The sequence below is a fragment of the Hyperolius riggenbachi genome, chromosome 4, assembly GCF_040937935.1.
Source record: "Hyperolius riggenbachi isolate aHypRig1 chromosome 4, aHypRig1.pri, whole genome shotgun sequence".
Classification (NCBI taxonomy): Eukaryota; Metazoa; Chordata; class Amphibia; order Anura; family Hyperoliidae; genus Hyperolius; species Hyperolius riggenbachi.
In genome coordinates this window covers 380,091,886-380,106,639 of record NC_090649.1, presented here as the reverse complement: position 1 = coordinate 380,106,639, position 14,754 = coordinate 380,091,886, and the positions used below count along the sequence as shown (strand labels likewise).

The 14,754-nt window shown below is 40.9% G+C and overlaps 1 protein-coding gene across 2 annotated transcripts in view; it reads left to right on the top strand.

The window, feature by feature from the left end:
- The window catches only part of EPM2A (EPM2A glucan phosphatase, laforin), a 138,304-nt gene extending 125,511 nt beyond the window's left edge, over window positions 1-12,793 (top strand). For both annotated transcript variants that reach the window (XM_068279566.1, XM_068279567.1), the window contains exon 5: window positions 12,445-12,793. In XM_068279566.1, coding sequence (XP_068135667.1) covers window positions 12,445-12,722 — 278 coding nt within the window. In that variant the 3' untranslated portion in view covers window positions 12,723-12,793. The remainder of the gene's footprint in view (window positions 1-12,444) is intronic.
- Window positions 12,794-14,754: the final 1,961 nt, after the last annotated feature.

Sequence of the window (14,754 nt, the reverse complement as noted above, 5' to 3'; positions counted from 1 at the left end):
TGTTAAAATGCATTTAGAATAAAATCATTCTTAGCAAAATGACCCCCCAAAATAAGCCAAATTGGTGGCAAAAAACAAGATATAGATCATATAGGTGTGGTAAGTAGTGATAAAATTATTGGCGAATGAATGGAAGGAGCGCTGACGGGGGAAAATTGCCTTCATTTTGAAGGTGAAAACACCTGCGGGCTGAAGTGGTTAAAAAGGCACACTGCAGTGACATACAGTATAGTAGAATGTAGTAAATTATTCAGGATACCCACTTTTATGGTAATTTTCTTGGTTTCAGCATCAGAAACACTTCCTATATCTTTATATTACTGTATATTTAATGAAGCCCTGCCCTCCAAATGACGTGTTAGCCTAGGCTGATTAGCTATGCTGAAAATTGCGCAAAAGGTGGATTATAGCATCACCAGGCCGCCTCCGAATGGCCTACAATCAGAGGTGTGCTGAGCCCCCCCAGAAACTGCAAACGCACCTTGAACCCAAACAGAAGCTCTGCATATACACCAAAAGCAAGGCTGCTAAGTGGGAGTGATTAGCTATGCTGAATTCTCCAGACCAGGTATTATTCTCACTGGCTTTGGAATTCTCAGAAACAAACATTCCACAGAGCAGCACCTAACAGGACCAAACATGTTGCCACCTGTGATACATTTCAGAATGTAAATCGAGGTGAGAAAAGATTTTACAGTGGGCAAACATTGACTAATTTATAAATGAATATTGTAAAAAATAAGCAATTTTTTTAGTTTCGTTATTTTTACTACAGTTCTTCATTAACTTACTTTAATGAGGAACCGTAGTGGAAATAGCGTAACTAGGTACACCCTCAGCAGAGTGGCCAGGCAAGGAGCATTTCATCTAAAGGGAAGCATAAGATGGGCACTTCCATGTTGCTCTCAATTCTGGCTTCCATTTTCGAAGGTACATACTATGAGTCAATATGGGCCATAATCATGGCTTTGCTAGCTATTACAGCCAGGGTCAGGATAACATTCCTAAGACCAATTGATCAGACATGACTGGAGCAGTGAGTAATATGCCTTGGCTCTGTTGTCTTAGTTCAAAAAGTGAACTCCTGCAGCCAGGGCTGTATCTGCTATAATGGGATTTGAGACAGATAGATTTGGCCCCCATTCCCAGGTGGAGCATCTCTGCCCTCATTATACTGCTGCTAGTCCCTCCTGCCTTGCTTTAATATAGAATATATAGTTACATGTGCTAGTGATTTTGTGTATGTTGTGTTCCCTTTGGCTGTCACATTGTTCGTCGGTACCCATTACATTTCATGTATTCATGTATCATGTGACATTATATGCAGGATGGACAGGAGGCCCAACTTGAAAACCAATGAAGCCTGCAGACAAGGAAGCAGTCAGAACATGAAACTATGAGCAGGTGTGTTGGTGACTTTCCAGGACTGCAGGGAAAATGATTTGAGCGCAAAGACACACCTGTGAAAAGCACTAAACCTTTTCCTATAGGTGAGGGGTCCCCAACCTCCGTTCCGCAGCCCACTACTGCCGGTCCATGGGCTTTTTTTTGTGCCAGTCTGAGGGTCTGGCCTCCTCTGTATTATTTCATTTAGAGCAGAGCGGCATGCAGCAGAGTGTCAGTATGTGGCGCTGTTCTCTTATTACAGCGTCAGTTGTGCTCCCTCTGAACGGCTCGATACTGAAAAACTCTCTGTCGCATGCTGCTCTACTGAAAGAAATTAGGAGATGCCAGACTTGGCGGTAAGATTGACTGGGGGCACATCTAGCTACCTAACCTGGGGGGGGGGCGCTACAGAATACCAGGGGCACATCTGGCTACCTAACCTGGGGGGGGGGGCTACAGAACACTTGGGGCACATCTAGCTACCTAACCAGGGGGGGGGGGGTTTCTACAGAACACTGGGGGCGCATCTAGCTGCCTAACCTGGGAGGGGGGCTACAGAACACTGGGGGCACATCTAGCTACCTAACCTGGGGGGGCTACAGAACACTGGGGGCACATCTAGCTACCTAACCTGGGGGGCAAAAAGCATACCATGCTATTCATTATGTTCTCCTGGCCCCCTCTGTGCTGTTTCTGCCACTCTCTGCTGCAAACCTGGCTTGTTCTACAGAACACTGGGGGCGCATCTAGCTGCCTAACCTGGGAGGGGGGCTACAGAACACTGGGGGCACATCTAGCTACCTAACCTGGGGGGGCTACAGAACACTGGGGGCACATCTAGCTACCTAACCTGGGGGGGGGGGGGTTTTCTACAGAACACTGGGGGCGCATCTAGCTGCCTAACCTGGGAGGGGGGCTACAGAACACTGGGGGCACATCTAGCTACCTAACCTGGGGGGGGGGGGGGCTACAGAACACTGGGGGTGCGTCTAGCTGCCTAACCTGGGAGGGGGCTACAGATCGCTGGGGGCACATCTAGCTACCTAACCTCGGAGGGGGTCTACATAGCACTGGGGGCACATCTAGCTATCTAACCTGGGAGGGGGGCTACATATCACTGAGGGCAAATCTAGCTATCTAAACTGGGGACTTATTACTGGAAAACACCTGTGCCTGTGTGAGGCTGTTTTGAGGCCCAATGGTTTTTCATACGCCTGCTCCATATCCCTGCCCAATCCAATTTGCTAACACTCCCCCCCTCCTTTCCCCCCAGAAAAATGTTTGGAAAGCAGTAAAATGTTTGGGGACCCCTGCTATAGATCCTTGGCAGAGTTTGTTTTTGTTTATTTAGAAGCACATTGATTTAGTGATGCAAAATCACTTACTTTTAAAGTACCTGGTCAGGAGCACTGTCCCTGGCCACTTCCTGCACCACAATCCTGCAGTCCCATAGGTTGCAGTCTTCTCAGAGTTATCAGTTAGCGCAGGTGGAACAGTAAGATGAAGCAAGCCAGGCAGAAGCAGCCACACCAGCACAGTTTGCTAATGATTTCCTTTGCTCAACGCTTCTAGTCCTGTTATCAGGTTTTTAAGGCCACATTTTTAGCTGTCAAAACATGGTTTTACTCAGAAAGGTAATATTCAAGCACTTTAGTTATTATGCTATAAGATAGTATACTTAGATCTATGTCTGGAGATGGGCTTTAAAGAGAATCTGTACTCTAAACTTTTTACAGCAAAAAGCATACCATGCTATTCATTATGTTCTCCTGGCCCCCTCTGTGCTGTTTCTGCCACTCTCTGCTGCAAACCTGGCTTGTAATTGCCAGTTTTAGGCAGTATTTACAAACAAACTAACCAGCTTGTGATAGGCTCACATAAGCAGAGTGTGTGAGTCATACAGAGCCTGCAGGGGGCCTGGAGGGGGTGTGTATAGCTTCTACCAATCACAAGCAGCCCTGCACATTCCAGCCTTAGCCTGACTGTGCCAACAGAAGAAAACAGATTAGATCATATAACAGAGATAACACAGCCACTGTGCAATTAGGAAAAGCTGCAGTAAGCCAGAGCACATTAGAACAGGCAAAGGAGCTTATAGGATAGAAGAACTAAGGCTGAAAATTTTGTTACAGAGTCTCTGTAACTCTGGTAAACAGCACCAGTTCAGCCAAACAGTGGTATTACCTACTGTATACAGGGCTGGTTCTTGTTACATTGGGGCCCCAGGACAAAAGTAACTTGGGGGGCTCCCCTAGCAATTCTCCCCCCTCCTCCCCACAGCTTCTAAAATTCAGAGTGTGCACACATTGGGGTCTTACCTAATCCAGGCAGGACACAGGAGGCAGCTCCATGCTCTCTGTTTTGGTCTACTCCCTACGGCCCCTCTCTTCCTCTTTCCTTGCAGGCATGTATGGGGTCACCATAGCTGGAGGGGCGGGGACACACTCCTTAGGGGGCCCCTACAGGCTATGGGGCCCTGTGGCAATTGGATTCTATGCCTCTGTGGAAGCACAAGCCCCGACTGTATATAAGACACTGCCTACCTTTAGCTATTTTAATCCTTTGACTTAAAAATATTACCCATCTCATCAATCAGAACACAGGAAACAGTTCCATTGCAATTCTGATGTCAGCTTTGTATGCGGCAAGTCAACGCCATGTAAGGACAGGTTTCAGGTAAATTGCATTTACTGGCTTGAAAATGATTTAATGACTACTGATGGAATACATAGGATAACCAAATTGTATTTGGTATGTACATTATCTTTTAAATAAAAGTGGAAGTCTTGGAGTCTAAGATGTGAAAGCATATTGACTTCTTCATGAGCATATAAAAAGAGATCAATGCCACCATCAATCATTTTTTTGAACATTTTACCTCTGTGGTATGTGCTATTCAGCTACAGAAATGCATTCACTTTATTTGGATTAATTTGTTTTATTTGCTGGGCTACAGAAAATAGCATTTTTAAATATCTAAAAGAAAAATATATCAGGCAAAGCAGTGAGTTTATGTAGAAGAATAATCAATATAAGTATATAAACATCCCACCCAAGGTGAAACACTTTTTTTTTTTACGAATATACAATCTATGGTTTCTTCCTCTCAGCAATATAAATGCCAACTTTATTTAGTCCAGTGGTAAAACCAGCAGTCTGCTTTGCTATAGTAGACATTTGTCAAACATGGAAAGCTCATACTAGGGAAGTACATGGGAAACAAGGGAAGCTCATATTAGATTGAAGTGTAGTACAAGGGATTAAGCATAAGCAAAGTCCAAGCAAGATATACAGTGGGTTGCAAAAGTATTCGCCCCCCTTGAAGTTTTCCACATTTTGTCACATTACTGCCACCAACATGCATCAATTTTATTGGAATTCCACGTGAAAGACCAATACAAAGTGATGTACATGTGAGAAGTGGATCGAAAATCATACATCATTCCAAACATTTTTTTTACAAATAAATAACTGCAAAGTGGGGTGTGCGTAATTATTCGGCCCCCTGAGTCAATACTTTGTAGAACCACCTTTTGCTGCAATTACAGCTGCCAGTCTTTTAGGGTATGTCTCTACCAGCTTTGCACATCTAGAGACTGAAATCCTTGCCCATTCTTCTTTGCAAAACAGCTCCAGCTCAGTCAGATTAGATAGACAGCATTTGTGAACAGCAGTTTTTCAGATCTTGCCACAGATTCTCGATTGGATTTAGATCTGGACGTTGACTGGGCCATTCTAACACATGGATATGTTTTGTTTTAAACCATTAGATTGTTGCCCTGGCTTTATGTTTAGGACCATTGTCCTGCTGGAAGGTGAACCTCCGCCCCAGTCTCAAGTCTTTTGCAGTCTCCAAGAGGTTTTCTTCCAAGTTTGCCCTGTATTTGGCTCCATCCATCAACTCTGACCAGCTTCCCTGTCCCTGCTGAAGAGACCCACCCCCGAGCATGATGCTGCCACCACCATATTTGACAGTGGGGATGGTGTGTTCAGAGTGATGTGCAGTGTTAGTTTTCCGCCACATATAGCGTTTTGCATTTTGGCCAAAAAGTTCCATTTTGGTCTCATCTGACCAGAGCACCTTCTTCCACATGTTTGCTGTGTCCCCACACATGGCGTGTGGCAAACTGCAAACGGGACTTCTTATGCTGTCTGTTAACAATGCCTTTCTTCTTGCCACTCTTCCATAAAGGCCAACTTTGTACAGTGCATGACTAATAGTTGTCCTATGGACAGAGTCTCCCACCTGAGCTGTAGATCTCTGCAGCTCGTACAGAGTCACCATGGGCCTCTTGACTGCATTTCTGATCAGCGCTCTCCTTGTTCGGCCTGTGAGTTTAGGTGGATGGCCTTGTCTTGGTAGGTTTACAGTTGTGCCATACTCCTTCCATTTCTGAATGATCACTTGAACAGTGCTCTGTGGGATGTTCAAGGCTTTGGAAATCTTTTTGGAGCCTAAGCCTGCTTTAAATTTCTCAATAACTTGATCCCTGACCTGTCTTGTGTGTTCTTTGGACTTCACGGTGTTGTTGCTCTTAGACAACCTCTGAGGCCCTCACAGAGCAGCTGTATTTGTACTGACATTAGATTACACACAGGTGCACTCTATTTAGTCAGCACTCATCAGGCAATGTCTATAGGCAACTGACTGCACTCAGATCAAAGGGGGGCGAATAATTATGCACACACCACTTTGCAGTTATTTATTTGTAAAAAATGTTTGGAATCATGTATGATTTTCGTTCCACTTCTCATGTGTTCACCACTTTGTGTTGGTCTTTCATGTGGAATTCCAATAAAATGTATTCGTGTTTGTGGCAGTAATATGACAAAATGTGGAAAACTTCAAGGGGGCCGAATACTTTTGCAACCCACTGTAGGTTCAGCCACAGGGAAATCAGATTCAGAATCAGATAGCAGGTACAGAAACAGGAGTGTCCAGAATACTAACAAAATTCTGGCAACTAACATGAGGAGGAGGCAGTTCTTAAAGCAGATCCGAGATGGAAAACTAACTATAACAAGTAACTTGTCTATATCTTATCTTAAGTTTAGATAGTTTACACAGCAAATCTAGCTGCAAACAGCTTTAATAGAATATGATTATTTCTTCCTGTGATACAATGACAGCAGCCATGTTGTTTGTAAACATTACACACAGGCAAGCTTATCTGCATCTTCAGCACTCAGCCTGTGAAAAACCTAATCCCCTCTCCTCCTCCCTCCTCCCCTCTGCCTCTGAAATTTTTTGCTAGTAATACCCCCCTCTCCCCCTGCCCAGACTGAGCTCCCATGAGCCCTTGCTACTGTCTGAAAATGCCAAGGCTCTCTGAAAAGCTGTGGGCGAGGCTTGTTTAGTTTATAGGGAATTAGAGTATTGAAACGAAAACAAAAAGTATTTGGCTTGAGGAATGCCCTGTAAACAATAGGAAAGGAACACAATTATGCAATGAGTAAAAGTTCATCTCGGATCCACTTTAAATAGTCTAAGTAATTAGTGTGATTGACAAACACAGGATGCAGCGGGTGGAGTGAGTGTGAATCTGCAGACAGTGCTTCTGGAGCACCCGCAAGCCAGAATGTCCAGAAAGTCCATAAGCACAATAGTAACAGGTCCCTGCTGATGGATAGTGGAAGCCCAGGGTAGTCCAACTCAATATGACCACCAGCAGGCAGGAAATTATAGTACATGATTCCTAACAGTTGTGCTAGTTTAACTCATATGATGCAGAGTAACTAATGAGAGGACAAGGTAGTTCCCTCCCTTCCCTTCTTATTATATGTAGCTGCCATGGAAGAAAGCACTGTCCAGAAGCAAACTTTCAGAGTGGGAAGGGATCACATTTGATAACTATATTCATACATTGATTTCTATTAGTGGAAAAGAAATAGATCTTACCACCTTGAAGTTGTCAAAGGTATTTTTGCAATTCATTATGATGGAACACATTGGAACTTTATTAAAAGTGAGCTATCCTGTCAATAAGAGCTTGTTCTCGCTGTGTGTGCTGCCGTGCATTATAATGAACTGGACTAGTTGTACAATCTCAGTAAACACCATAGACACCTTTATTATATATAATTAGTATGACATGCACTGCTGTGCAATGTGTTGAAATGTTTGAACTCTGGATGCCTATTTGAAATAAAATATGTCTGTACCATATATACTAAGGCTCCTGCTATTTATAGGACACTGAAACTTCTAAATCAGTGTTTCCCAACCCTCTCCTCAAAGCCCACCAGCAGTACATGTTTTGTCGGAAAATGCACATATTCACAGGTGGGGTAATTAGAGTCTCGGCAGTGCTGATTACCTACTACCTCTATAGGTTTTCAGAAAATATGCTCTGTTGGTGGACTTTGGAGACTGGGTTGGGGAACACTTAACTAAACCCTTAGGATCCAGCAGCGGAAAAAAAAACAGCAACCTTGGTGTATATGCAGTCCAATGTACTGAGTAGTGCAAAAATGTGTTCACTGGGGAGAACAAGCAATATGGCTCAACACAGCAGGCTAGCGTCACACGTCAATACCCTGTAATGTATCTATGCTTCAAGGAGAATGGACATTTTTGGCAATGGTGATGTGCTCATTTTAGACAAAAAAAAAAGATATTGGCAAAAACAAGTAGGTTCCCACATCCCAAATGGCGATTTAATGGGATCCATATTTCTGATCAGTACGGGTCCATAGGAGATCTGGACCAACAAAATCAAAACAAACTGGGTATTGGCACATCCATACAACACTGGTTAGCAGATCTCACTTTATTACATAGTTAGTTTGGTTGAAAAAAGACATTAGTCCATCAAGTCCAACAAGATATTTTGAACATTGTTTAATGACTTGGAGCTGTGTCATAGTTGTATTACTTACTGTACCATTTTTGCAGAGACTTTTTCAATCTTTTCTCAGTGAACCTGTCTTGGAACAAAAGTGAGATTAAATATCTTCAACCAGAAAGATCACCAGACTAAAAACTGTTCAAAACAATGAAGGAAAGGTTGGCTGAAAAGTATTTACACGTTAGCCAAGAGGGACACTTTTTCTCCGGAGTTTTCTCCTGGGAGATCATTTTTCATCTTGAATTTTAAATAATTTTAAAATAATTTTTCAACACTTTGCAATTGAAAAAGTTCCAAAAAGTAGGTGAAAAATTACTATCATAATTATCTTGTGTATTTTTTTGCTGACTGGTGGCTTGATAACAATTTTATTGGCAAGGTGTGAAATATTATTACCTAGGAGAAAAGTTAATTGCATATGGGCCCTTGTCATAAACTGCCTTTTAGATCTCCAGCAAGCAAGAAAATACTTAAAATAATTTTGCTAGTACTTTTTTTTCTACTAACTTTGGAGTACTTTTTCAGTTGTAAAGTGTTGAAAATTATCTTCTAGGAGAAAACTCAGGAGAAAAAGTTACCGGTAATTGCACATGGGCCAATGGCCCATATCCTGTTCTGGGTTTTCTCCAAGGAGATATTTTCAAACGTTATTAATAAAATACCTTAAAAGCTGCCACCAAGCAAAACATTAAAAATTAGCTTCATATTACTTCTTTTAATGTATTTTTAGTACTTTTTCAATTACTAGACGCTGTAAAGTTATCTTATGATTAAGATGAAAAATTATCTTCTGGGAGTAAACTCAGCAGAAAAGAGAATTGGATAAAGACAGATGAGAGAGAATATAGCTTTGCACCTGATTACTGGGACTATTGGGACTACCAAAGAGTTAACAGGTTGGCAAAGTGTGACTTGTGACATGATGAGATAGACATGTGTATGTACAGTGCCTAGCACACAAATAACTAGACTGAGTTTCTTTTCTTCTTCTTTTGCTTGAAAGCATTAACCACTCAGATATGCAAGTGACAGTTTCTAGTCATGTTCTGCTCCAACTATAGCATAACCATCACATAAACCTCACTAATAAAGGAATTGCAGCCCTAAAACTCTTTCCTGGCAGAGAACAGATTTGGGGTGCAGATGGTAGATAGAAAAGGTCAATAGTTCATATATTGTAGCTCTGGGAATAAAAGACTGTGTGAAAGGCTGTATCATTCAATTGAAACAATACAACATTAAACCTATTTTTTTTAGCTTTTAAAAGAAAATACATGTTTAGCTATGGCTGCTCCAATTTGGAAAACTTTACCACTTTCTTATGTTTAGTGATGACCAGAACAGGAAGTAAAATAAAATCTCTCCATTCTGGGCATGAACAACTTAAGAAAACCTGCTAGAACTTCTGAACCTTCCCCACCATATTCAGAACTAAAAGAAAAAAGAAAGCTTTGTATGAAATTCCACTTGAAAATGAAAAATGCCACAGAAATTTCAAAGCTTTGAGTTACTGACCTTTATGATGACTTTTCTTCTTTGAGAAAAATTATGAAGCAGCAAAGTTCCTAACCAAAATCTATAACAATTTCATCTGGCCTACTGCAAAGAATGTATTGACTTCATTTAGCTGCACTTTTTTATAAGGAAGCCAATACTGTGCTGAGAGATTGCACAACACAAGGATTGTCAGAACGTATTAAAACTTCATATTTACTGTAAACTAGAATTAAAACTTAATTTCTGTGTATATTCTGTTAGGCAGAAGACAAAAGCCTGATTCCAATGGCATCATATTTTCTAGGAAGAATATTGTAATGAGAAAGCATCAAAATGCATGTAAAGGAAAACACTGCCAACCTTTTAGCATCCATCTTTTAACAGATATATAAGAGGAGCACTATAAGTGTTAGTAAGGGGTAGGGGAAATTCATTGCAAACTTTAAAGTGGAATTCCACCTTCACTGACAAAAATAAAATCCTTTTTAGTTCATCTATATACATTGTATTTTATGTTTAATAAACTGGTCTGTACTGGGGCAGCACGGTGGCGTAGTGGTCAGCACTCTCACCTTGCAATGCAGGGTCCATGGTTAAAAATTTACGGCCAGGGCACTATCTGCACCAAATTTGCACATTTTCCCCATGCCTGCGTGGGTTTCCTCCAGGGTCTCCGGTTTCCTTTCACATCCCAAAAACATACAGATAAGTTAATTGGCTTCCCCCTAAATTGGCCCTACACCACACGATACATACACATACATATGACTAGGGTAGGGATTAGATTGTGAGCCCCTTTGGCGGACAAGTGAGTGACAAGACAATATACTCTGTCCAGTGCTATACAGATACTAAATAATTATACTGTTGACATACCTGCTCTGCGCTGGATTTGACTTCACAGTGCACTCGAATAATTTCTTGACGAGAAAAGATTAAAATGAGTGTTTAGGGTACACAGAAAAACAGGGCATCCCCATCAGTGTATTTCTGGCATTCCCACAGATGTACCCTCTCATTCCTTGTGTAATAAATATGTTTATGCAGTAAGCCTAGAGACACTAAGACACTAGAGATACTGAGATGCTAGAAATTGTCCCTAGTAATATGTGCAGATATCTGGGTAAGCAATGAGCCTTTAGCAAAACACAGAGTTGAGAATTATGGGAGCGTATCTACAAAAAAAGCTACAAAGAAATTTGGGCGCGAATATTGCCCATAGTAGTTTATCAGTATATCGGCTATTTTACCGATATTCTACTAGTGGCTATTCTGGATACTACAAAAACAATACTTTTACCAATATTCTACTACCACCTTATCTTATCCTACTCTCTCCCTAACCTTCCCTGCATCTACGCCTAACACTAACCTATCTCAATCTATTCTAACACTAACCTACCCTTATTTATGCCTAACACTAACCCCCTGCACCACACCGAAAAGTAACACCACCACTAACCATTGTCCCCAACACAAAATTTCACTACAGAAATATTGCTGTGTAATAATACCAATTTAGATGTACAGCCGCTATAAAGACGTAGTGTCCAAATAATTAAATGTTGCAGCCGCTAGAAATAAGTGTGGTACAGCCGCTATACAGATGCTATACACAACCCCAGACCATCGGTCTGATCCATCATGACTTAACATGGTACTCTGTAATACTCTACCTTGTTGCCACTGCCAGTCCTACCACACAGTTATATCAGTCTATAGCCTGTACTGATGAAAACCTAATATGCAGAAACAGATATCTGCTAGTTGGATTATATGGCTATGTGCAATGATCCTCCAGGTATGAATGTATGCATAGCTTTTCAGGGACATAAAGGAATGATTTGCTTATTGACACACTGCCCTAAAGTAATGAATTATAAGAGTATCCTCTTGCTCTCGTGAAGCTGAATGCCTTCAAAAACCTTCCGTTTTAGGAAAACAAAACTGTATTTGGGATAACATTTTCCATAAAAGGACTTTTTGATCCTTTTGGCCTTCTGCTAAAATCACACTGATTCTGATTCTCTAAGGCTTACGTTGGTAGAGAATCAGGAGAACCTAAAAAACAATTACTTAATTTGTAGCAGTAGGGTACTGTACCATCAGCCTGCAAGCAAACAGGATTTAAGCCTGAGGAAGGCTGCAAAGCCGAAAGCTTGCTTATTCTTATTTTTTTTAGTTAGCCAATAAATGGACTGGTATCATCCTGATTTAAAACTTCTTGCTTTTACTTAACTTGGTATTCTGTTACACCCTTATGCTGCAAGTCTTGCCATAGTACTATAATGTCAGTCCGTAACTTGCAGTGATGAAGGCCTGAACATTTTACGTTTGGTTGTGATGTGTTTTGTGAAATATGTTTTGAACATATATGGTATGTTGATTATAGTCTATATCCAGATTGAGAAGGAAAAGGGAAAGGAAGGGAATTCCCACTGACAAGGTCACAGGAAAGAATAAAAACAGTACCATAGTTTTCCCCCTTCCTTTGCCCTTTCCAAAACTAATTTTGCGTGAGCTACTCTTGACAGCAGAGGGCAGATGCTAAATGTTTGAATATGGAAAGAAAGACATCCCATTGCTGAAAACTGCATATCTTGGGTTCTAAATAAAAGTACAGACTTCATTTGCTCAGCTTGTAAAATATAATTTATCTACAGTTATCTTAATATCATTTCCTAACTTCATGTGATCTTCTTGCTTTCTCTAGGAAGAGTGCGGATGCTTCCACAGGCTGTATACCTCTTATTTGGCTTGTTAGAAAATGGTCACACAGTCTATGTGCATTGTAATGCTGGAGTTGGAAGATCTACAGCCGCAGTGTGTGGATATCTCATGTATGTGATTGGCTGGAGTCTTAGAAAAGTAGAATACTTTCTCGCCTCGCGAAGACCTGCTGTGTACATAGATGAGAAAGCTATGCTGGGAGCAGAAGGTGATTTTCAACAGAAGTTTGGCCAGCTACGTTCCACTGTGTGTAGGATGTAGTCTACCACTGACTCTGGGATTTAAGATATGTTCCTATAGATGCCTGATATTGTTTTACGTCTATTGATTGTTTGAACTCTTAATTAAATAATTAAATATAATTTATTACAAAATCTATAAATTAATTTATATTTTGTATTTTGGGTTTGCAGAACTCAATAACATTTGAATATGTACATAACAAAATGTAACTAGATAATATGGGGTCTGGTGTTGCTATATTATATAAGGTCTAAGGACAAAAATGTTGAATGAGGTCGTTTTGGCGCATGGCCCTCAGCAGCGAGCGCCGCTATAGCACTAGTGCTATAGTGTGCGTCCTGCGCAAGGGTAATTCAGGGAGCCAGACCCTGAATTACTTTTCTATCTGAGTTGCTATGACTCAGAGGGGGAATACGACTATTTAACATTGCCGGATATTTGAGCAGCAACAGGGTGAGCTGTTATTTGGCTCATCCTGTGCCCAGCTTGCCAGCGGCGTATCAATATGTGCACCAAAAATGTTATTTGTGGCATACTTAAATTGAATGGGATGTTCTCACATGACCTTGATCAAATTTGGATTTAAAGAAGGGACATATAAGTGAACAGAATGGATAGGATTAGAAGATATGATTGGTTCTAATCACATAGTGCTCAGTTTTTATCACCCATAGATCAATTTGAGAGTCAGGTTTATATGATCAAAAATAAGCACTCATCCGGAGTTCCTGCCAAATATTAATATAAACCAGAGGCTCTTCAATCAGCTCATGTCAATATTTTTAATTTAATTTACTGTATTCATTCTGAGATCCGAAGACCATCAATCACTGTCTGGGATTCCAATTTAGAAGAACAGTCAGTATAATTGATTTAGATTATATGGCAGCTCAGGGCTGAAAAACTAGTCTTTTGCACGTTATTTAAGTATTGCTGCCTAAACCTATTCTGAACAATATAAAATGTGGATGCTCAAGGAGTTGCCCGGTTTTAGTTGGGCATTTAGACTTCAAGTACAATTTGAAAAAACTCTTCTGGTTAAGTTCCCATTTCTCAAACAGTGGTGTCAAACTTTCAGGAGATCATTCTGAGACATCCAGTGACACCTGTCTTTGTTACAGTAAGTTCATAATGTCCTGTTACTTTAAACAGAATTAAATAATGTAATTTAGAAGTGCATCTATTCTATGATTGTATGTTTTATCAATATAGATACAAATTTAATTATCGGGAAAACGTATGGATAATTAAAGCTACTGCCAATGAATGTAAAAATTCCAAGCAGCACTTGAGATTATTAAGTGAACCACACCAATGAGTAGCTGGCAAACGGCAGTTTATATAAAAATGAACATTATATATGGTTGCTGGCTGCAATTTCTCAGCCACTGTATATACTGTGTGTGGCTGTGGCTGTGGCATGGCACTGCACTGCCTAAACCCCCACCACCAACAACTATTATACTTGTGGTTTTTTATAATCTGCATGCAGAATAGCCAATAGGTGCCCTGCAAGTCACATGTTAAAGAGTAACTTTCAGGCTGCAAAAGCTAATTTAAACCTCTATTCTCCTGTGTTAAACAGTTTAGAAGGAAGCCAAAAAGGCAATACTGAAGTTAAAAATCACTCTTACTTTTGATGTGTGCTGAACAGCAAGGCTCTTAGACCCAAGCTCTTAAAAGGACGAGAGGCCGCATACCATACTGCAAAGCATTCTGGGGCCCTCCCCTCAGCTGCTAGTGAGAAGTTACAGGCTCAAGTTACAACAGCGTGTAATGCAGTCCAGCTCACAGCACTGAAAAATCACAGGGCAGAGTATACTGCATGAGTCCGCTATTGTTCCTAGCCACATGGCTAATTAATATTCACTGCACAGTAGTGTTGTCTTTTTTCTGAGTCGAATCATCAGGAAGCAGGGAGGACATGACGACACATTTGGCTTCATAGGAGACAGACAAACATGGAACCTGCCATGAGCTGTCAGAAGCATCATTCTCTGCATATACTATATAAAAATTCTGTGAAATCCAAACGTGGACAGTGAAATGC